The following is a 23,235-nucleotide window of genomic DNA, read 5'->3' as shown; positions in this document are numbered from 1 at the left end:
GGAATTCAAACTGTGTAATTGTCAGTGCAACGAGTGATGTGCATATTTATACTTTTCATAATGTAGATTTACGATGGTTTCATGTGTAGAGCTGACATATACGTACATCTGTTACAATAAAGAAAGGAATAAAAAAAAATTGAAACACTACTTCAATAAATTACCCGGCAGTATAAAAAAAAAGTCTATGTACTAGGTACTTCAAAATGAAATACATCACTGGAGAGCATTTTAACTAACGTTCTTGTCTCACTGGATCTTGAATAGGGCGGCCCTCTAGGTCAAGTTTCCTTTTATATATGTTGTGGTGAATATTCACATGTTGTTCTCCACTTAAGTCCATGGCATCCAGACTCAACACTGAAAGTAGATAAAAACCATAAAAACAAAAAACAAAAACAAAAATAAAAATACAGAAAAAGTAGAAATTTTAAGTGATGCAAAAGTTTCTGAATACAGTTACGAACCTCAAGAAAAAAAAATTTGTGCATAAATATATGACCATCGTAATACAGTAGATGGAAAGAAGGTAACAGCCAATGAAATCACCTTGATTTTCTGGTAGTGAGATGTGTATAGAAAGAAATACTGTGTTTCTGATTTAAAATTTTATTATAACAACATGGCAGAAGATATGAAAAATGCAATTAATGTAACATCAAGTTCCCTGGCAGATGCTATGGGTATAATGAACCCATCAAATGGCTCCCATATTTCCCCTGATATCATGACTAGAATTTTTGTAGGGGTTTGTTTAATGTTATTTTTCTAGATACAGGAAGCTGTTAAAACATTCTGTTAGAATAAATAATGGCACTGGGTTAGATGTATTAACCCTCTGACTGTTTTGGTCGTATATATACGTCTTACGAGCCAATGTGTTTGACGTACATACAGTGGGCCCTCGGTTATCAGCCGTAATCCGTTCCAGAAGGTCGGCCGATAACCGAAATGGCTGAAAACCTGGACCTGGAGTTTACCTGGAGAGAGTTCCGGGGGTCAATGCCCCCACGGCCCAGTCTGTGACCAGGCCTCCTGGTGGATCAGAGCCTGAATTAATATTTCCCATAAGAATGAACGGAAATACAATTAATCCGTTCCAGACAAAAATATTCACAAAAAATAATTTTTTTTAATAATTATGTAAGTTTCACATACCTTTATTGAAGGCTAATGCTGGCTTCTGGAAGATAGGGAAGAGGAAAGAAAGAGGAGTTAGTGTTTGGAAGGGGAATCTCCCTCCATAAAGACTAAGTAGCAAAGCCTTCTCTGGGGTTACTTCCCTTCTTTGTCTTTTAATGCCCCTAGGACCAGCTTGAGAGTCACTGGACCCCTGCCTCACAACAAATCCGTCCATAGAGGTCTGTTTCTGGCATCTCTCTAAGATTTCCCTGACGTGGGACAGGGTTTTGTCACTGAACATGTTGCAGATACGGCTTGTTTCAGCTTGGTCAGGGTGGTGTTTCTCTACAAAAGCTTGCACCCTAGTCCACATTGCACACACCTCTTTAATCTGTCATTTACTGCTCAAATACATTCATTACTAACCTTAAAATATTTGGAGTCTTAATGTAGGGCAAAAGGTGAGTAGTATCTATTTGTAGGAAGTCAGTGTAGGTAGCGGTAGATGTAGGTACAGTACACGTATGTACCCCCCCCAGGCTACACTACACAGCTATATTACAATACACAGCCATATTATTACACTACACAGCCATATTATTATCATGTTCACTGAGTTTAATCATTTCTAACAACTACCTTTAGATGCCATCATAAACAAAGGGAGAAGTAATGAATAATTCATGCCAAGAATTGTAAACAAATGCATATGAAGGGCGGTTACTGCACCAGTCGCCAGATTCAGTTTTCTCTGACACTGCATCAGAGAAAATGTAATGTTTACTCTCCATCCCACTCTCCACTCGATAACATATAAATATTGCATGTTTATATGCTATGTTTATATGTTACATGATATGTAATGTGTTTCTCACATAAGTTTGAAGAAAATATCATAGATGGATTAATGAAAATGTCTATATTAACGTAAAATAAGACATTTTATGTGGCAAAGAGTGATTATTAAATATACATTGCATATAATAAACATTGCATGTTTATATGCGACATAACATGTTTCTTACATAATTTTGAAGAAGATATAATACATGGATTAATGAAAATGTCTATATTAATGTAAAATAAGACATTTAATGTACCAGTGATTATTATTAAATATACATCGCATATAAACATTGTATGTTTTCATATACTATGTATTTCTTTGGGCCCATGGTTGCTTATTTTGCTGTTGTACTCGATCAATAACCACAAAAACAAAGGATTATAACAAAATGTTTGGATGAATGAGCAGAAGCTTCCTCACTCGCCCAGAGACAAAGCCAAACTGACTTGCAAGCGGCCCCAGCCGGCAGGTGGATGCCTCCCAAATGGCTGATAACCAAATTAATGGCTGATAACCGAGCGCCGAAAAACCGGCCGATAACCGGGGGTCCACTGTATACTCAAAAATTCTAGCGGCTTCAAATCAAGCAGGAGAAAGCTGGTAAGCCCACATGTGAGAGAATGGGTCGGTGTGGTCAGTGTGCACAGTATAAAAAAAAAATCCTGCAGCACACAGTGCATAATGAGAAAAAAAAAACTGACCATGTTTTTGGATTAAAATGCCGACTTTGAGGTGTATTTTCGTATAGTATTTATGGTTGTATTCTTGTTTTCTTGGTCTCATTTGATAGAATGGAAAACGTATCTTAGAAATAGAAGTTATTTTGATTGGTTTTACTATGAAAAGGATCTTGAAATGGAGCTCAAAGTGGCAGAAATGTTCGATTTTTGATGATGTTCAAGAGTAAACAAATGATGTCATTGTCCAATAAATGTCCAACTAGCCATTCTAATACGCAGTCACCAATGGGTTGACATTATTTATACAATTATTACAACATTGCAGTAGTCTGCATAACAGTTAATCTTCTATTATTTGTGTGAATAAAAATTCAAAACAGAAAGCAAGAGTATTATAACAGGGGCCTGGAGACATCACTGATGAACAGAGAAAATGTTATTTTAGTGCCAGGAATGTCTGCATTGTTCATTCTGGACCCTATTTTGAAACGGACTTAATTTTTAATTTGCATGAAATTGGCCAAATTGCCAATTTCTGACCACTTTATTGGGTAGTTGAAATCGGTAAATGGGCAGTTTCTTGTACTCAATCGATAGAACAAATGGATTTCTAAAGAAATAGCTATGAGTTTGGTCGACTGGAACAATGTAATTGGCCAAAAATAGGGCTCAAAGTGGGCAAAATCGCCGAGGTTGCTAATTTCACAAGAGCGTAACTCCGTAAGTTTTTGATCAAATTTCGTACTTTTGGTGTCGTTACCATCGGAAAAGATTCTCTATCATTTTACAAGAATTTTTTTTTTTCAAATATTTTTTGACACCAGGAGACACTTCAGGATATGGGGTTGCGACAGTAAAAGGGTTAAGGGCCACTATTTACCTGGAGTTTACCTGGAGAGAGAGTTCCAGGGGTCAACACCCCCGCAGCCCGGTCTGTGACCAGGCCTCCTGGTGCATCAGAGCCTGATCAACAAGGCTGTTACTGCTGGCTGCACGCAAACCAACGTACGAGCCACAGCCCGGCTGATCAGGTACCGACTTTAGGTGCTTGTCCAGTGCCAGCTTGAAGACTGCCAGGGGTCTATTGGTAATCCCCCTTATGTATGCTGGGAGGCAGTTGAACAGTCTCGAGCCCCTGACACTTATTGTATGGTCTCTTAACGCGCTAGTGACACCCCTGCTTTTCATTGCGGGGATGTTGCATCGTCTGCCAAGTCTTTTGCTTTCGTAGTGAGTGATTTTCGTGTGCAAGTTCCCCACTAGTCCCTCTAGGATTTTCCAGGTGTATATAATCATGTATCTCTCCTGCCTGCATTCCAGGGAATACAGGTTCAGGAACCTCAAGCGCTCCCTAATTGAGGTGTTTTATCTCCGTTATGCGCGCTGTGAAGGTTCTCTGTACATTTTCTAGGTCAGCAATTTCACCTGCCTTGAAAGGTGCTGTTAGTGTGCAGCAATATTCCAGGTGCATAAGCTGTATAAAAGCTTTAGTAGTTCAACTAACACATTCAGAAAACTGCATCTTCCTATTCATTACTTTTTTGTTTAAAAAACAAAGAAATGAAACTAGCAAGAAACTTTGTGGTAACCATGTGCAATACCAATACAGTGGAACCCCGCCTTACGATATTAATCCGTTCCTGATAGCTCATCGTAAGCCGAAATTATCGTTAGCCGAATTAATTTTCCCCATAAGAAATAATGGAACTCAAATTAATCCGTTCCTGACACCCCAATGAAAAAAAAAATTTTCCACATGAAATATTAATTTTAATACACACAAACTGAAGAAGACATGCACAATTACTACTCTACTAAGAATAGAATACATGACACTTACCTTTACTGAAGATCTGGTGATGATTGATGGGATGGGAGGAGTGGAGAGTGTGGAAGTTATTGTTTAGAAGGGGAATCCCCTTCCATTAGAACTTGAGGTAGCAAGTCCTTTTCCGGGGTTACTTCCCTTCTTTTAAGCCGCTAGGACCAGCTCGAGAGTCACTGGACCTTTAAGACTTTCCTAAAATGGGCCATAACATTGTCATTGTACAAGTTGCCAACACGGCTTCCAGTAGCTGTGTCAGGGTGATTTTCATCCGTAAAGGTTTGCAGTTCAACCCACTTTGCACACATTTCCTTAATCTCTTTTTTCAATTCCATACTAATTCTTGGCTTTTTACCAAAGGGATGGCACTAGAAGCTTTCTTGGGGTCCATGGTGACTTATTTTGCAGTTACAAGCACTAAAAACAATGGGATAATGTGAAATGTACCGAATGTATGCAAAGATGCGACCACACTGGCTGGCTTGCAAACACTGGCGCTGAGGCCACACATTGGACGCGTCCTGGATGAATCACGTAAGGCGAGTTTTTTATTGTGAGGCGAGGCAAAATTTTTGTTTTCAAATGCTTTGTATGGTTATTATTATTATTAAAGATTAGCCGGTATTCTCCCGGCCCGGGCCTTTTCCAAGTGGTGGCCCGGACTTGGCTCCCTCTTTAGGGAGTGTCTGAGACCTAAGTCTCCCATGGGAGGAGGCACAAGTACCTCCTCATCTTCGGGATCAACTGTCCCCAGGCCTAGCCACAAGCTAGGCCTCTCTGGTTTGCCATACCCGCCCCAAGGGAGCTAATGGGAATGACAGTCTTGTGAGCAGCAAGCTCTGGCTCAGGCACCTACCCTGCCCTAGAAGGGCTGGGCATGGTGTCGATGCTTTGTATGGTGGATTTAACATAACGCGATGCGTTCGTAAGGCAGGGGTCCACTGTACATTATTTGGTAGTCTAAAAGCATAGCTAAAAAAAACTAGAATAATTTAAAACACACAAGGTAACCAGTATCTAATGCAATAGGGCATTATAACAACAAATAAAGATTAACAGCTTAAAAATATAAAATAGTTATTAAGACCATGCCATAAAATAAGAGCAAAAATACAAAGAAACATGTGAATAACAACATTTAAAAGTTGGATAGGGTTGCTAAAATTATTGATGTAAACATACGGATAATGAATTCAAAAGAAAAAGGCATAACGCAAATAATGATCGTATAGCTGAAAATAAAGAAAAATACATACTGTTACAGGGAATACTTGGGAAGATAATATCTAAATTGATTCTGAGTTTACTTCCTCTTGTAGTGTCCACAAACAGGTCTTCTGCAATCTTCGGGGTGAGGTAGTCATGCAGCTCCGACAGGAAGAGCAAGGTCATAATTATTCCAGCCACAATGGTCACTGTTAAAAAATATAAGAAGCCTGTTAGCTGCTTATGTAGTCGATATTTGTTGAATGATGGTGAAAGTGTTTCTTTCTTTCTTTTTTGGGTCATCCTGGTTCGGTGGGAGACGGCCAACATGTTAAAAAAAAAAAAGTGCAAATACTGAACATATAACACAAGCCTAAAGAAACTACTTTAGGAGACTGATGAATGAAACAGGATTGTCAGTAACAAGGTCAGCGTAATGAAGAAAATTTGGCAGACTGGATGAACAGTCACAAAGATATGTATACAGTATGCGTTGGTGGTCACTGTGCTGACGCTGAAATTATTGACATTGTTCTGAATCCTCATAAAAACAATGAAAGTGATCAGAATAACAGTGATGAAAATGACATAGATGTAGCTGAAAGACTTACTATTAACAAGTTAATTGAGAAGTCAGGTGAATTAATCAAATGGCTAAAACAATTTTTATTTGATGCATGAAAAATTACACAGAGAAAGATCAAAGCACAAGAAACAATTTCACTTGGATGACATATTTAATAAAATACCAAGAAGAATGTCTCATAGCAATAAGCCTACACCTGAAAATCTTGTGGTTTCAACTTCAAGTACCCCAAATGTCTTCCCTGCAACATCACAAATCCATAATAGAACAATCAACTGCGCAATAAACGGTAATACTGACAACCCTCAACTTCCAGACCTTTGTGATTACAGTCTCAGTAAAATTTTAAAATTTAGTACTCAAGAAGCAGCCTTTGTCAGTACAGTGATTAATAAACCTGTTTCATTTACATGTATACTGTTTAATTTTGTTTCTAGCAGTCCATAGTGGGTCAGAAATATATATATTTTATTTTTTTATTAACACACTGGCCGATTCCCACCAAGGCAGGGTGGCCAGAAAAAGAAAAAACTTTCACCATCATTCACTCCATCACTGTCTTCCCAGAAGGGTGCTTTACACTACAGTTTTTAAACTGCAACATTAACACCCCTCTTACAGTGCAGGCACTGTACTTCCCATCTCCAGGACTCAAATCTGGCCTGCCGGTTTCCCTGAACCCCTTCATAAATGTTACTTTGCTCACACTCCAACAGCACGTCAAGTATTAAAAACCATTTGTCTCCATTCACTCCTATCAAACACGCTCACGCATGCCTGCTGGAAGTCCAAGCCCCTTGCACACAAAACCTCCTTTACCTCCTCCCTCCAACCTTTCCTAGGCCGACCCCTACCCTACCTTCCTTCCACTATAGACTGATACACTCTTGAAGTCATTCTGTTTCGCTCCATTCTCTCTACATGTCCGAACCACTTCAACAACCCTTCCTCAGCCCTCTGGACAACAGTTTTGGCAATCCCGCACCTCCTCCTAACTTCCAAATTACGAATTCTCTGCATTATATTCACACCACACATTGCCCTCAGACATGACATCCCCACTGCCTCCAGCCTTCTCCTCGCTGCAACATTCATCACCCATGCTTCACACCCATATAAGAGCGTTGGTAAAACTATACTCTCATACATTTCCCTCTTTGCCTCCAAGGACAAAGTTCTTTGTTTCCACAGACTCCTAAGTGCACCACTCACCCTTTTCCCCCTCATCAATTCAATGATTCACCTCAACTTTCATAGACCCATCCGCTGACACGTCCACTCCCAAATATCTGAATACATTCACCTCCTCCATACTCTCTCCCTCCAATCTGATATCCAATCTTTCATCACCTAATCTTTTTGTTATCCTCATAACCTTACTCTTTCCTGTATTCACTTTTAATTTTCTTCTTTTGCATACCCTACCAAATTCATCCACCAATCTCTGCAACTTCTCTTCAGAATCTCCCAAGAGCACAGTGTCATCAGCAAAGAGCAACTGTGACAACTCCCACTTTATGTGTGATTCTTTATCTTTTAACTCCATGCCTCTTGCCAAGACCCTCGCATTTACTTCTCTTACAACCCCATCTATAAATATATTAAACAACCACGGTGACATCACACATCCTTGTCTAAGGCCTACTTTTACTGGGAAATAATTGGTGAATTATTATTATTATTATTATTATTATTATTATTTTTTTTTTTATTTATTATCACACTGGCCGATTCCCACCAAGGCAGGGTGGCCCGAAAAAGAAAAACTTTCACCATCATTCACTCCATCACTGTCTTGCCAGAAGGGTGCTTTACACTACAGCTTTTAAACTGCAACATTAACACCCCTCCTTCAGAGTGCAGGCACTGTACTTCCCATCTCCAGGACTCAAGTCCGGCCTGCCGGTTTCCCTGAACCCCTTCATAAATGTTACTTTGCTCACACTCCAACAGCACGTCAAGTATTAAAAACCATTTGTCTCCATTCACTCCTATCAAACACGCTCATGCATACCTGCTGGAAGTCCAAGCCCCTTGCACACAAAACCTCCTTTACCCCCTCTCTCCAACCTTTCCTAGGCCGACCCCTACCCCGCCTTCCTTCCACTACAGACTGATACACTCTTGAAGTCATTCTGTTTCGCTCCATTCTCTCTACATGTCCGAACCACCTCAACAACCCTTCCTCAGCCCTCTGGACAACAGTTTTGGTAATCCCGCACCTCCTCCTAACTTCCAAACTACGAATTCTCTGCATTATATTCACACCACACATTGCCCTCAGACATGACATCTCCACTGCCTCCAGCCTTCTCCTCGCTGCAACATTCATCACCCATGCTTCACACCCATATAAGAGCGTTGGTAAAACTATACTCTCATACATTCCCCTCTTTGCCTCCAAGGACAAAGTTCTTTGTCTCCACAGACTCCTAAGTGCACCACTCACTCTTTTTCCCTCATCAATTCTATGATTCACCTCATCTTTCATAGACCCATCCGCTGACACGTCCACTCCCAAATATCTGAATACATTCACCTCCTCCATACTCTCTCCCTCCAATCTGATATTCAATCTTTCATCACCTAATCTTTTTGTTATCCTCATAACCTTACTCTTTCCTGTATTCACCTTTAATTTTCTTCTTTTGCACACCCTACCAAATTCATCCACCAATCTCTGCAACTTCTCTTCAGAATCTCCCAAGAGCACAGTGTCATCAGCAAAGAGCAGCTGTGACAACTCCCACTTTGTGTGTGATTCTTTATCTTTTAACTCCATGCCTCTTGTCAAGACCCTCGCATTTACTTCTCTTACAACCCCATCTATGAATATATTAAACAACCACGGTGACATCACACATCCTTGTCTAAGGCCTACTTTTACTGGGAAATAATTTCCCTCTTTCCTACATACTCTAACTTGAGCCTCACTATCCTCGTAAAAACTCTTCACTGCTTTCAGTAACCTACCTCCTACACCATACACTTGCAACATCTGCCACATTGCCCCCCTATCCACCCTGTCATACGCCTTTTCCAAATCCATAAATGCCACAAAGACCTCTTTAGCCTTATCTAAATACTGTTCACTTATATGTTTCACTGTAAACACCTGGTCCACACACCCCCTACCTTTCCTAAAGCCTCCTTGTTCATCTGCTATCCTATTCTCCGTCTTACTCTTAATTCTTTCAATAATAACTCTACCATACACTTTACCAGGTATACTCAGCAGACTTATCCCCCTATAATTTTTGCACTCTCTTTTATCCCCTTTGCCTTTATACAAAGGAACTATGCATGCTCTCTGCCAATCCCTAGGTACCTTACCCTCTTCCATACATTTATTAAATAATTGCACCAACCACTCCAAAACTATATCCCCACCTGCTTTTAACATTTCTATCTTTATCCCATCAATCCCGGCTGCCTTACCCCCTTTCATTTTACCTACTGCCTCACGAACTTCCCCCACACTCACAACTGGCTCTTCCTCACTCCTACAAGATGTTATTCCTCCTTGCCCTATACACGAAATCACAGCTTCCCTATCTTCATCAACATTTAACAATTCCTCAAAATATTCCCTCCATCTTCCCAATACCTCTAACTCTCCATTTAATAACTCTCCTCTCCTATTTTTAACTGACAAATCCATTTGTTCTCTAGGCTTTCTTAACTTGTTAATCTCACTCCAAAACTTTTTCTTATTTTCAACAAAATTTGTTGATAACATCTCACCCACTCTCTCATTTGCTCTCTTTTTACATTGCTTCACCACTCTCTTAACCTCTCTCTTTTTCTCCATATACTCTTCCCTCCTTGCATCACTTCTACTTTGTAAAAACTTCTCATATGCTAACTTTTTCTCCCTTACTACTCTCTTTACATCATCATTCCACTAATCGCTCCTCTTCCCTCCCGCACCCACTTTCCTGTAACCACAAACTTCTGCTGAACACTCTAACACTACATTTTTAAACCTACCCCATACCTCTTCGACCCCATTGCCTATGCTCTCATTAGCCCATCTATCCTCCAATAGCTGTTTATATCTTACCCTAACTGCCTCCTCTTTTAGTTTATAAACCTTCACCTCTCTCTTCCCTGATGCTTCTATTCTCCTTGTATCCCATCTACCTTTTACTCTCAGTGTAGCTACAACTAGAAAGTGATCTGATATATCTGTGGCCCCTCTATAAACATGTACATCCTGAAGTCTACTCAACAGTCTTTTATCTACCAATACATAATCCAACAAACTACTGTCATTTCGCCCTACATCATATCTTGTATACTTATTTATCCTCTTTTTCTTAAAATATGTATTACCTATAACTAAACCCCTTTCTATACAAAGTTCAATCAAAGGGCTCCCATTATCATTTACACCTGGCACCCCAAACTTACCTACCACACCCTCTCTAAAAGTTTCTCCTACTTTAGCATTCAGGTCCCCTACCACAATTACTCTCTCACTTGGTTCAAAGGCTCCTATACATTCACTTAACATCTCCCAAAATCTCTCTCTCTCCTCTGCATTCCTCTCTTCTCCAGGTGCATACACGCTTATTATGACCCACTTCTCGCATCCAACCTTTACTTTAATCCATTATTATTATTATTATTATTATTATTATGTGACCTCTGTTAGGGCAGTGAAACTGAAATTTCAGCAAGGCCTAGTAACCAAGGGTGCAAGAAAATCGGCACCACACCTGTATATTCTCTTTATATTATTCCTTAGGTTTCTCTTGATAACTCATGAAAATAAAGATCTACTTCTATTTATAAGTTTTCAGCGCATGCTACAACATATGCAATTTTTTTTTATGTTAATTTAGTTCATACCATTTGAACAGTTTGACCTGTATTTACATTCAATGAATTCTGAATATGTAAAAACAAACAGCTTATAATCTGAATTGGGATTAAGTTAAGTATAACACATAACTCATTTCATAATAAAACATTATCTGTTTATATATTTACTAATTTACAAAAGCAACTCACCAGCAGCCCCTGAAAAGGTCTTAATCTGGAAATCTTCCAGAGTTTTTGGGTAAGCATCAAACTGCCTCAGTCTGTCAGCAAGGGATTTAAATGTGGACCACATGCTCCTTGTTGTTCACTGAATATCTGTGAAGTAAATGCAAGTCAAGAACAGTTTATGAGTTTGTATATATAGATAATTATTAATGCTACACAATGGTAAATTAATTTTATTTATTTATTTTTCATTCTAAAAATTGAGGAATATTTAGAGACTGAACTGAGGCACCAATTACTAAACTCTCAACAATCAATGTATAAATATTTTACTAATTTTCTACGGAAATACATTATGGTGAGCCCTAACTAGAGCCATACACTCACGCTTTACTCAATGCCCCGCTTAACTTAAAAGCTTAATACCTCTGTTCATGATCCTCACTCTCTTGTCTACACAAACTGAAATTTCATATTGTCTTGAAAGTCATAATCTGAAAAGCAAGGAATTCTATGGGACCAAGCAAAGGCCTAATAGCTATGATGCAAAAGCTATCAAATACACCATGAACAAATAATGAAACCAGATTTCCTAATCAAATAATGGACTATGATAGGCCCTACACGGAACTCGAGACCCACATTTAATGGAAGTATACCAGACACCAGTAATTACCTATTTGTAATTACTGTATCTATTTGTAAATACATGAGCAGAGCTATGCTCATGATGTTCAGTCCTAGTTAATATGGTCATTACATAATTTTTTTTTAAATTTCCAGTGGTTGTAGTGCTTTAACTACTTCCTGTGTATCCTCTACCACTCTATTTGTAAAGAAATATTTCCCAATATCCCTTAGGCACAATTTTTTTTTCATTTATATCTGTAGTCTTTTGTTTTCTATGTTAACAAACTAAAAACTTCTTCATTCTTATATGTCGTTCTTATTATTTCCTTTTTTTCTCCTATCAGAGAGCATGGAGCATCTTTAGTGTTTTCAGCTTTTCGTCATAACTATTTTTATAGCTCTGGAACCCATTTTGTAGCTCTTCCTTGGACTTCTGATCCATGTTTTTTTTAAGTGGACATCACACAGCAGCTGAATATTCCAATTTTTGGCAGAATATATATTGTAACAAGCATTTTCTGCATCACTCCATCCATACCTTTGAAAGTCATTTTGTGATCAGCTAGATGTAGCATAAGTATGTTTCACAATTTCACTTATATGAGTAATTCCTAGATCCCTTTCTGTATATGACATTCCAAAATCCTGTCAATATACATTAGACCCCCGGCTTACAATATTATTTCATTCCAGAAGCATGTTCAGGTGCCATTACTGAACGAATTTGTTCCCATAAGGAATATTGTGAATTAGATTAGTCCATTTCAGACCCCCAAACATACACATACAAATGCACTTACATAAATACACTTATATAATTGGTCGCATTGGGAGCTGATCATAAAGCGGGGGTCCACTGTATATATAATCTTTACATGGTATGATTTTGGCTTTCTTTCATTACATAACAGTTATCAACAATAAATTTCATCACCTATGTCACTGCACTTTTTCAAATTATCAAAATCATGTAAATATATAGTTCTTTTCTTTCAACACACCGGCTGTATCCCACCGAGGCGGGGTGGCCCAAAAGGAAAAATGAAAGTTTCTCCTTTTACATTTAGTAATATATACAGGAGAAGAGGTTACTAGCCCCTTGCTCCCGGCATTTTAGTCGCCTCTTACAACACGCATGGCTTACGGAGGAAGAATTCTGTTCCACTTCCCCATGGAGATAAGAGGAAATAAACAAGAATAAGAACTAGAAAGAAAATAGAAGAAAACCCAGAGGGGTGTGTATATATGTGCTTGTACATGTATGTGTAGTGTGACCTAAGTGTAAGTAGAAGTAGCAAGACGTACCTGAAATCTTGCATGTTCATGAGACAGAAAAAAGGACACCAGCAATCCTACCATCATGTAAAACAATTACAGGCTTTCGTTTTACACTCACTTGGCAGGACGGTAGTACCTCCCTGGGCGGTTGCTGTCTACCAACCTACTACCTATAAAGAAACACATTCATAGTTATTTATTCAATCACTGTCTTGTCAGAAGTGTTCCAATATCACTATTAACCCTTTGAGGGTTTCGGACGTACTAGTACGTCTTACGCGTAGGGGTTTTTGACATACTAGTACGCACAAATTCTAGCGCCGTCAAATCTCGCGGGAACAGGCTGGTAGGCCTACATGTGAGAGAATGGGTCTGTGTGGTCGGTGTGCGGTAGAAAAAAAATCTGGGACCCAGTGGTGCATTGTGGGAACACCATCTTAGTAAACAATGTCCACCATGCCTCGCGGTAAGAAGCTCCTCACTCCTCGGCGAATTGGGACACTTTTGTTCCCCAGTGACAGTTCTAATACAGATGGAAGTGCCAGTGAAGATGAGTTTCAAGGTTTTGGTGAGGTTTTGACCGAAACTAATGACCATAATATCAGTAATAGTGAGGAAAACCCAGACGACCCTCAGCCTTCCACCTCTGGTGCTGGGCCGTCTTGTTCACGTTCAGTTGTACCAGAATCCAAGAGGAAACTTCTATTTTCCCAAATCCCAGACTCAGATGAGAACATGGGTGATGATAGTGATAGTGAATATGAACTACAAGCTCTTCAAACTAGTTCCAGTAGTGATAGTGAAGTGCAATATTCCCCAGTGAAGCGTCAGTATATACGACGATATATGCGCTCTGGTAGTGTGCCATATGCTATTCCAAGGGGAAGGAGTGCATCTCGGAGTACATCCCGTGGCTGTACAACAGGAACAGAGAGTGAAAATGACGATGATAATGTGGCAATTGGGATGGAAAATGTGCGTGGTGGTAGTGGTGCCGGCGGTGAGGCACCAGCAGTGGGCCATGCTGCCACCCACGCTGCCACCCACGCTGCCACCCACGCCGCTGCCTCAGCTGATCTACAACAAAGGCCACCATCCCCCACCCACCCACCACACCAGCCTCCACAACCACAACCTCCACAACCACAACCACCTGTCATTGTCCAGTACCCACCAGCAGACCGCACCTGGGATTGGCAGGAAGCTGTCAATTTTGTTCCAAATGCCCACCAGTTTGATGACAGCCAAAGTGGAATACGGCCATCTTGTACACTTGGGAACAATGCCACTGAACTGGAATGTTTCGAGTTATTCTTTGACGAACCACTGATGGAAAGTATTGTCATGGAAAGCAACACATACTACGAGTACACCATGGCAAACACATTACTTTCACCAAAATCACGTCTACACCAGTGGAAGGAGGCAACTGTGGCTGAGATGTATCTTTTCTTTGCCACAATAATGCTTATGCCACATGTGTATAAGCACAAAGTGAAATCATACTGGTCAACAGACCGCCTGATTGCAACCCCAGGTTTCAGTGATATAATGCCAGTGAATCGATTTGTGCTAATGTTACGTATGCTTCATTTCTCAGACAAAACCAGGCCTGACAGAACTGACAGGTTATATAAGATTAGGAATGTGTTTGTGTATCTGAAAGAGAAATTCAGTACGCATTTTTATCCCTTCAGGAAGCTTGTAATTGACGAGTCTTTGATTCTGTTCAAAGGAAGACTCTCTTTCAAGCAGTACATACCAAGCAAGAGGAAACGCTTTGGTATAAAGTTGTTTGTGCTTTGTGATTGTTACAGTGGTCTGGTATTGGATATTATTGTGTACACTGGAAGTTATACATTGCAAAATACCAGGAAGTTATTGGGCATCTCAGGTGATGTGGTTAGAACAATGATAGAACCATACCTTGGTAAGGGGCATATATTATATACAGATAACTGGTACACAAGCCCCTCACTCAGTGATTTTTTGCGAGTGAACATGACAGATGTGTGTGGCACAGTGCGTGCAAATCGGAAACATATGCCCAGGTTTGACGCTGGCACTCGTAGAGGTGAGGTGCAGGCGTTTGCTGCCAATGACATCATGGCATTTCGGTGGCATGACAAACGAGATGTCACACTGTTGTCATCAGTTCACCCTAATGAAATGGCAGACAGTGGCAGGCAGCATAGAGAGAGCAATGAACCCATTCTAAAACCTGCAGCTGTGATTGATTACACCTTCAACATGCATTCAGTGGACAAATGTGACATGCAGATTGGGTTTGCTGATTGTGTTCGCAAGAGTTATAAGTGGTACATCAAACTGTTTTTCCATCTTCTGGACATTTCCATGCTCAATGCTTATAATATGTATAAGATGAGGACCAGAAACAAACCACAGTATGGCAAATTCTGTTTGTCTGTCATCAGACAAATAGTATTCAAGTACCAAGGAACAGCACCTGCAATTGACCGCCCACCAAATTATCAACAACTACCTGCTCGTCTGAAGCATGGTGATCACTTCCTGGTAAAACTGCCTGCTACTGCTTTCAAGAAAAAGGCTCAGAAGAGGTGTTACGTCTGTGCACATACAAAAAAACGCCCACAACAACGCAGAGACACTCGTTTTATGTGTGAGGAGTGTAAAACACCACTGTGCATGACACCATGTTTCAAAGAGTTCCACAGGCTGCAGAACTTCTAGAAACATTCCCTGTGACTGTATATGTGTATATAAAATATAGAAAAATAGTAATAAACAACATTTCATATCGTTTGTTTGTGTAAATATTTTCTATAAACAAAATAATGACAACAGTGTTTACGCCCTTATTGTGTAGTATTGAAAAAGAAATAACTTACAAAATACTGATCATGTTGGCCTCAGAGGCCATAAAAGTTACTCAGAAAAAGAAAAATTGAAAAATAATTGAAAATAGTACATAAAAAAGTAAATAGAAAAATACCGGGTGACGGCAGTCGGCGATGTTACCAGATGTTGTTCAATTTTGGCAAACTTCACGCCTCCATATCTAGGTAAGTATTGACAGTAAAATTTTTTGTTTAGCCTATAATGTTTAGAAAAAAAAAAAACTATTTTTTCATAAGAAAAAAAAATTTTTTTTTTTTTTTTTAATTTGGCCGACCCTGAGAACGAGTTTCAAACATGAGAGGTAGTATTGTGTATATCCTGTCGACCCTCAAAGGGTTAACATAATTCAGGAGGTCCCCAAATGTGTTTTTAAGTTGAGGATTTACTGTAAATGCAATCTGGCTATCTATTTTTTGTTGAACAATTTCTGCGACTGCCATAATGGCTAAATAGAATTGATATACGTACAGGAATTTCTAGACTGAAAGCTAAAGTGTCAGTAGATTATTCCTCACCAAGTGTTACAATCTCTTTTTTTTTTTTTTTTTTTGTAATGGTTTTCTTCAATATTTTTACAACACTTTTCAGCAAAAATGGCCTACAGTCATGTTTCTTAAATATTGTTGCACTGTGATTTTCTTCTACTTTGTCTCTTTCTGATTTTGATTTGATTTCTTTTTCAGCACAGCCAAGAACAATGACAGGAGACAAAGTAAAATGTGAATTAGGAATTCCAGTTAAGGTTTGACATAATCTATTATTTTAATAGGATAACAAACCAAATCATCTATATCTATTTTCTTGAATTAAGTGTTACAACTCTCCTGCATGCACAGTAAAGCTCCACTACCCTCAGCTATCATGGCAATGTTGTGCTGTACTCACTCCAAAAGAAGTGTTGTGAATGATGTTGCAGTCACCAAGAGTGGAACAACTCCTTTACAAACATGCACCACTGGGGTGGTTTTCATGGAGATTTCACATCATCCTAAAAAATACGCTAAAATTAAAACTACACATATCTAACCATGCCTCCTAAGACAGGTACATATTGAACAGCATTACTGGAACAGATTAAAATAAAGTACTACAGTGCATAATACTGACATGCATAAGACAGACAAATGTCATGTTAGGTTACTATATTAAGAAAATATTTCACCCTTGTGAGCAAAACATTTCCCCAATAAAGTTACCTAACACTGCACATTTCTGCCATTTATTACTAGAATAGTAACAAATATATACTGTAACTCCAAATATGAAAATCAAAATACTACTTCAAACTTTGAAGATATATTTTAAACTAGCCTAATGTTACTTAACCTAATGTAACTGGCAGTTGTATAGCTGGTCTAGCTTCATTACTATTTCTCTAAAATATAACTTGCATCCATTGCAAAACTCATTTAATAAAAAAGAATTTATACAATCAATGACATTCTTATCTTGCCTATTATCACCTAAATAAACAATTTCCAAAACAAATACAAGGTATAACTAATTTTTTTCTGTGGAATAGCTAGCATGGATGTTATTTCTAATACAAAAGATTAGCTTATTTCTGTCCCAGGAAAAAGTAAACAATGACCCGGAACTGAGTTGTTGTTACAATCATGGCAAAACAATCTCATCTCTATCTTCCACAAATCCCCATTACTGACCACCCAATCTCGCCCACATTATTCTGTTAAGTCAAGGGTTTATTGTCTCATGACTTGGTAGTCGCTTCAGTTCCCACATTTGAGTTATCCGGGTCGGAGCCCTGGCATGAGTGGAAACATTGGGTGTTTCCTTCACCTGTTGTTCTGGGTAACCTAGCAGTAAGTAGATACCTGGGTGTTGGGCAACTGGTGTGGGTCACATCCTGAGGAAGAGGACTAAAAATGCCATTGGGAATACAACAATCCTCTACAACATCCAGACTTTACTTGGTTATCAGTTATTAACCCTCAAAGTCAATAAACAAAAAGATATCTTCCTCTTCCCCAGATATTGGGAAGCAGGGTTCAATATGGTACAAGCTGTCAGTGGCCCCTAAACCGCCCTATAAAGGAATCGACAAACCTGACTGCCTCCCATTCCCATAGGTCATAAAACATCTGGGGGAATCATGTTCAATCTAAAAAAGGGGAGAAGTCCAATTCCTTAGATCTAGAGCCCATTATTCTGATTTTTAACCCAGAGGGTTAGTCAGGAAACTCAGTGTATCACTGAGGACTGTTTGTCTTATTTCCATTGTGATCCTTAAATCTTCTCCCCAGGATGCGACTCATAAAAGTCAACTAACACCCAGGGTCCTACTTACTGCTAGGTGAAGAGAGACAGCAGGTGTAAGGAAACATGCTTAACGTTTTTACCTATACCAGGCGCTGTCAACTCAGCCATGAGATAAAAATTTTCCAATCTGATTTTGTGCTGTACTGTCCATGGTGAAGGTGCCTAACATGTGGGAGTGTTTGAATAAGATACAACATGCAAGTCGTGGCATTTTACATATGGAGACGTTTTGTCCACCAGCGACTTATCAGTCCCAGGGGATGAAACATTTTCATGTCATAACCTCTATATTGTGTCTTATTTACACAATGCTGGCATATTCTACCATGTCTAGGAATGCTTAGCAAAATTAGTGGCTTCCATTTGAACATGCAATTGTATCAAATCATAATTGTATGATAATTGTATCAAAACTGTAACCAGATGAAATGTAATCCTAACTATTGTATTTGAATATAAATGGTTCAGAAATCCAACAAGTTGATGAACGAGACACTTCCACAACATTTGGGTATATTTAAATAAGTTTATTTAGGAACAGGTACACAAAAGTAAGTTTATTCAGGTATAGGTATACATAAATAGTTACATAAATTATCATACATAGCAGCATATGTATATATTAACTAGAATAACCCAAGAAAGTCACACAAAGTGACTTAATTACATTGGGGTGGATTATTATTATATTTATAGGGAACCACTAAACTCATACCTGGAGTTTACCTGGAGAGAGTTCCAGGGGTCAACGCCCCCGCGGCCCGGTCTGTGACCAGGCCTCCTGGTGGATCAGTGCCTGATCAACCAGGCTGTTGCTCCTGGCTGCACGCAAACCAACATACGAGCCACAGCCCGGCTGATCAGGAACTGACTTTAGGTGCTTGTCCAGTGCCAGCTTGAAGACTGCCAGGGGTCTGTTGGTAATCCCCCTTATGTGTCTCATAGGGGTCATATAGTGCCTGGGAGGCATTTAGGTTCGATCCAAGGAAGGATAGGGCTCTTAATCCAATTCATCAGATTGAGAGCTCCTCACTGGCATTACAGAACCTCCGTTGCGGGGAGGACAGAATCGTTTTGCCAACTAGTGGCTCCGTCACGAACCCACTCATTGGCAAAATGCTGCCACAATAAATATACCCAAATGGTGTACAAGTGTATCATATACACCAGCCACTGTAACTACCACACATGCTCATAAGAAATAAAACTATTATTATAATAATCATAGGGGAGCGCTAAACCTGGAGGATTATACAGTGCCTGTAGGTGGGAAAGATGGAAGGTATTCAGGCTTAATTCAGGAAACTGGAGCACAGATCCAATTCCCAAGATCAAGAGCCCCTCGCCAGCTTCAAGGAACCTCCCTCGAGGGGATAAGTCCGATAACATTCTTCTTTGCAAATATACAGGGTCTAAAGCCAGCAACAAACAACAAAATACCTTTCATCCATGGACTGCTTGCAGAGGCAAAGGCAATGTTCGCGGCTTTCACTGAGACCCACATAAAGGATCACTTGGACAACGAAATATGGATCCCAGGTTACAACCTATACAGATGTGACAGAGTGAACAGGCAAAAGGGGGGGGTTGGCCTGTACATTGCAGAGTCACTTGTTTGCACAGAACTGCTTAATGCCTCAAATGATGTAGTGGAAGTTTTAGCAGTAAAGGTCGAGAACCAAAACCTAGTCATTGTGGTAGTCTACAAGCCTCCGGATGCAACATCCCAGCAATTCCAGGAACAGCTGTTAAAAATTGACCACTGTCTAGAAAATCTTCCAGCTCCTGCACCCAACATCTTGCTCCTGGGGGATTTCAACTTAAGGCACCTAAAATGGAGGAATATAGCAAATAATATTGTTGCAGTAATAACACCACGAGGCAGCTCTGATGAAAACTCACACTCACACGAGCTTTTAAATCTCTGCACAAAATTCATTTTAAACCAGCAAATAATAGAGCCTACTAGACTGGAGAATACACTAGACCTCATCTTCACTAACAATGATGATCTGATAAGAAATGTCACCATATCAAAAACAATATACTCAGATCACAACATAATTGAGGTTCAGACATGTATGCATGGAGCCCCAGACCAACAAAATGAGACTAGTCACGAGGGAGCATTCACCAAATTCAACTTCAATAACAAAAACATAAAGTGGGACCAAGTAAACCAAGTCCTAACTGATATAAGCTGGGAAGATATACTAAGCAACACAGACCCAAACTTATGCCTAGAACAGATTAACTCGGTGGCACTCGATGTATGCACAAGGCTTATTCCTCTAAGAAAAAGGAGGAGTAGATGTAAAATAGAAAGAGACAGGCGCTCCCTTTACAGGCGACGGAAAAGAATAACAGAGCAGCTAAAAGAGGTCAATATATCTGAAATGCGCAGGGAGAAACTGGTCAGTGAAATAGCAAGCATCGAACTTAAGCTAAAAGAATCCTTTAGGAGTCAGGAATCGTGGGAAGAACTAAAAGCCATAAATGAAATCGAAAGAAACCCAAAGTATTTCTTCTCCTATGCCAAATCAAAATCGAGAACAACGTCCAGTATTGGGCCCCTACTTAAACAAGATGGGTCCTACACAGATGACAGCAAGGAAATGAGTGAGCTACTCAAGTCCCAATATGACTCAGTTTTTAGCAAGCCGCTAACCAGACTGAGAGTCGAAGATCAAAATGAATTTTTTATGAGAGAGCCACAAAATTTGATTAACACAAGCCTATCCGATGTTATCCTGACGCCAAATGACTTCGAACAGGCGATAAATGACATGCCCAAGCACTCTGCCCCAGGGCCAGACTCATGGAACTCTGTGTTCATCAAGAACTGCAAGAAGCCCCTATCACGAGCCTTTTCCATCCTATGGAGAGGGAGCATGGACACGGGGGTCGTCCCTCAGTTACTAAAAACAACAGACATAGCCCCACTCCACAAAGGGGGCAGTAAAGCAACAGCAAAGAACTACAGACCAATAGCACTAACATCCCATATCATAAAAATCTTTGAAAGGGTCCTAAAAAGCAAGATCACCACCCATCTAGAAACCCATCAGTTACACAACCCAGGGAAACATGGGTTTAGAACAGGTCGCTCCTGTCTGTCTCAACTACTGGATCACTACGACAAGGTCCTAAATGCACTAGAAGACAAAAAGAATGCAGATGTAATATATACAGACTTTGCAAAAGCCTTCGACAAGTGTGCCATGGCGTAATAGCGCACAAAATGCGCGCTAAAGGAATAACAGGAAAAGTCGGTCGATGGATCTATAATTTCCTCACTAACAGAACACAGAGAGTAGTCGTCAACAGAGTAAAGTCCGAGGCAGCTACGGTGAAAAGCTCTGTTCCACAAGGCACAGTACTAGCTCCCATCTTGTTCCTCATCCTCATATCCGACATAGACAAGGATGTCAGCCACAGCACCGTGTCTTCCTTTGCAGATGACACCCGAATCTGCATGACAGTGTCTTCCATTGCAGACACTGCAAGGCTCCAGGCGGACATCAACCAAATCTTTCAGTGGGCTGCAGAAAACAATATGAAGTTCAACGATGAGAAATTTCAATTACTCAGATATGGTAAACATGAGGAAATTAAATCTTCATCAGAGTACAAAACAAATTCTGGCCACAAAATAGAGCGAAACACCAACGTCAAAGACCTGGGAGTGATTATGTCGGAGGATCTCACCTTCAAGGACCATAACATTGTATCAATCGCATCTGCTAGAAAAATGACAGGATGGATAATGAGAACCTTCAAAACTAGGGAGGCCAAGCCCATGATGACACTCTTCAGGTCACTTGTTCTATCTAGGCTGGAATATTGCTGCACACTAACAGCACCTTTCAAGGCAGGTGAAATTGCCGACCTAGAAAATGTACAGAGAACTTTCACGGCGCGCATAACGGAGATAAAACACCTCAATTACTGGGAGCGCTTGAGGTTTCTAAACCTGTATTCCCTGGAACGCAGGAGGGAGAGATACATGATTATATACACCTGGAAAATCCGAGAGGGACTAGTACCGAACTTGCACACGAAAATCACTCACTACGAAAGCAAAAGACTTGGCAGACGATGCACCATACCCCCAATGAAAAGCAGGGGTGTCACTAGCACGTTAAGAGACCATACAATAAGTGTCAGGGGCCCGAGACTGTTCAACTGCCTCCCAGCACACATAAGGGGGATTACCAACAGACCCCTGGCAGTCTTCAAGCTGGCACTGGACAAGCACCTAAAGTCAGTTCCTGATCAGCCGGGCTGTGGCTCGTACGTTGGTTTGCGTGCAGCCAGCAGCAACAGCCTGGTTGATCAGGCGCTGATCCACCAGGAGGCCTGGTCACAGACCGGGCCGCGGGGGCGTTGACCCCCGAAACTCTCTCCAGGTAAACTCCAGGTTATTTCTGGCAAGAAACGTGTGGGAGTGTCTGGTGCCGGCGGCCCAGCTGTCAAACACATCATGTGGTCCACACTACCACCACATAACACACACATATGCCACATATACCTAACCATATGTACCTCGCGATACACTCCCGTAGGCAACACTTTAACGCGTTTATACGCAGAAACGACCCCAGAAAGATCAATGTCATCACAAGGAACCTCCAAACCTCAACCACGTAAACAAACCTTATAAACAAACACCAGTCAAAATAAAACAGAGGCTCGTATTGCGCCGGAAATCTAGTTGTTGGTTAGTTACCTAGCTGGTTAGCTGGTTAGTTAGTTGGCTGGTTAGTTAGCTGGCTAGTTAGTTAGTTGGTTAGTTACCTAGCTGGTTTGCTGGTTAGTTAGTTGGTTAGTTACCTAGCTGGTTAGCTAGTTAGCTGGTTAGTTACCTAGCTGGTTTGCTAGTTAGCTGGTTAATTAGTTGGTTAGTTAC

The 23,235-nt window shown here is 40.2% G+C and overlaps 1 protein-coding gene across 3 annotated transcripts; it reads right to left on the bottom strand.

The window, feature by feature from the left end:
- Positions 1–240: 240 nt before the first annotated feature.
- On the bottom strand, positions 241–22,985 carry LOC138852485 (endoplasmic reticulum-Golgi intermediate compartment protein 3; the record flags this gene model as incomplete). Of its 3 annotated transcripts, none has more annotated exon segments than XM_070083469.1 (5): positions 241–360; positions 5,731–5,889; positions 11,283–11,408; positions 16,932–17,034; positions 22,872–22,985. In XM_070083469.1, coding segments are annotated over 3 exon segments (382 nt in total), but the record flags the coding sequence as incomplete, so codon positions are not given.
- Between the last annotated feature and the right edge of the window lie 250 nt (positions 22,986–23,235).

The sequence above is a fragment of the Cherax quadricarinatus genome, chromosome 9, assembly GCF_038502225.1.
Source record: "Cherax quadricarinatus isolate ZL_2023a chromosome 9, ASM3850222v1, whole genome shotgun sequence".
NCBI classification, from domain to species: Eukaryota; Metazoa; Arthropoda; class Malacostraca; order Decapoda; family Parastacidae; genus Cherax; species Cherax quadricarinatus.
Note: the sequence above shows the minus strand (reverse complement) of the source record. Positions and strands in the feature narration are given on the sequence as shown.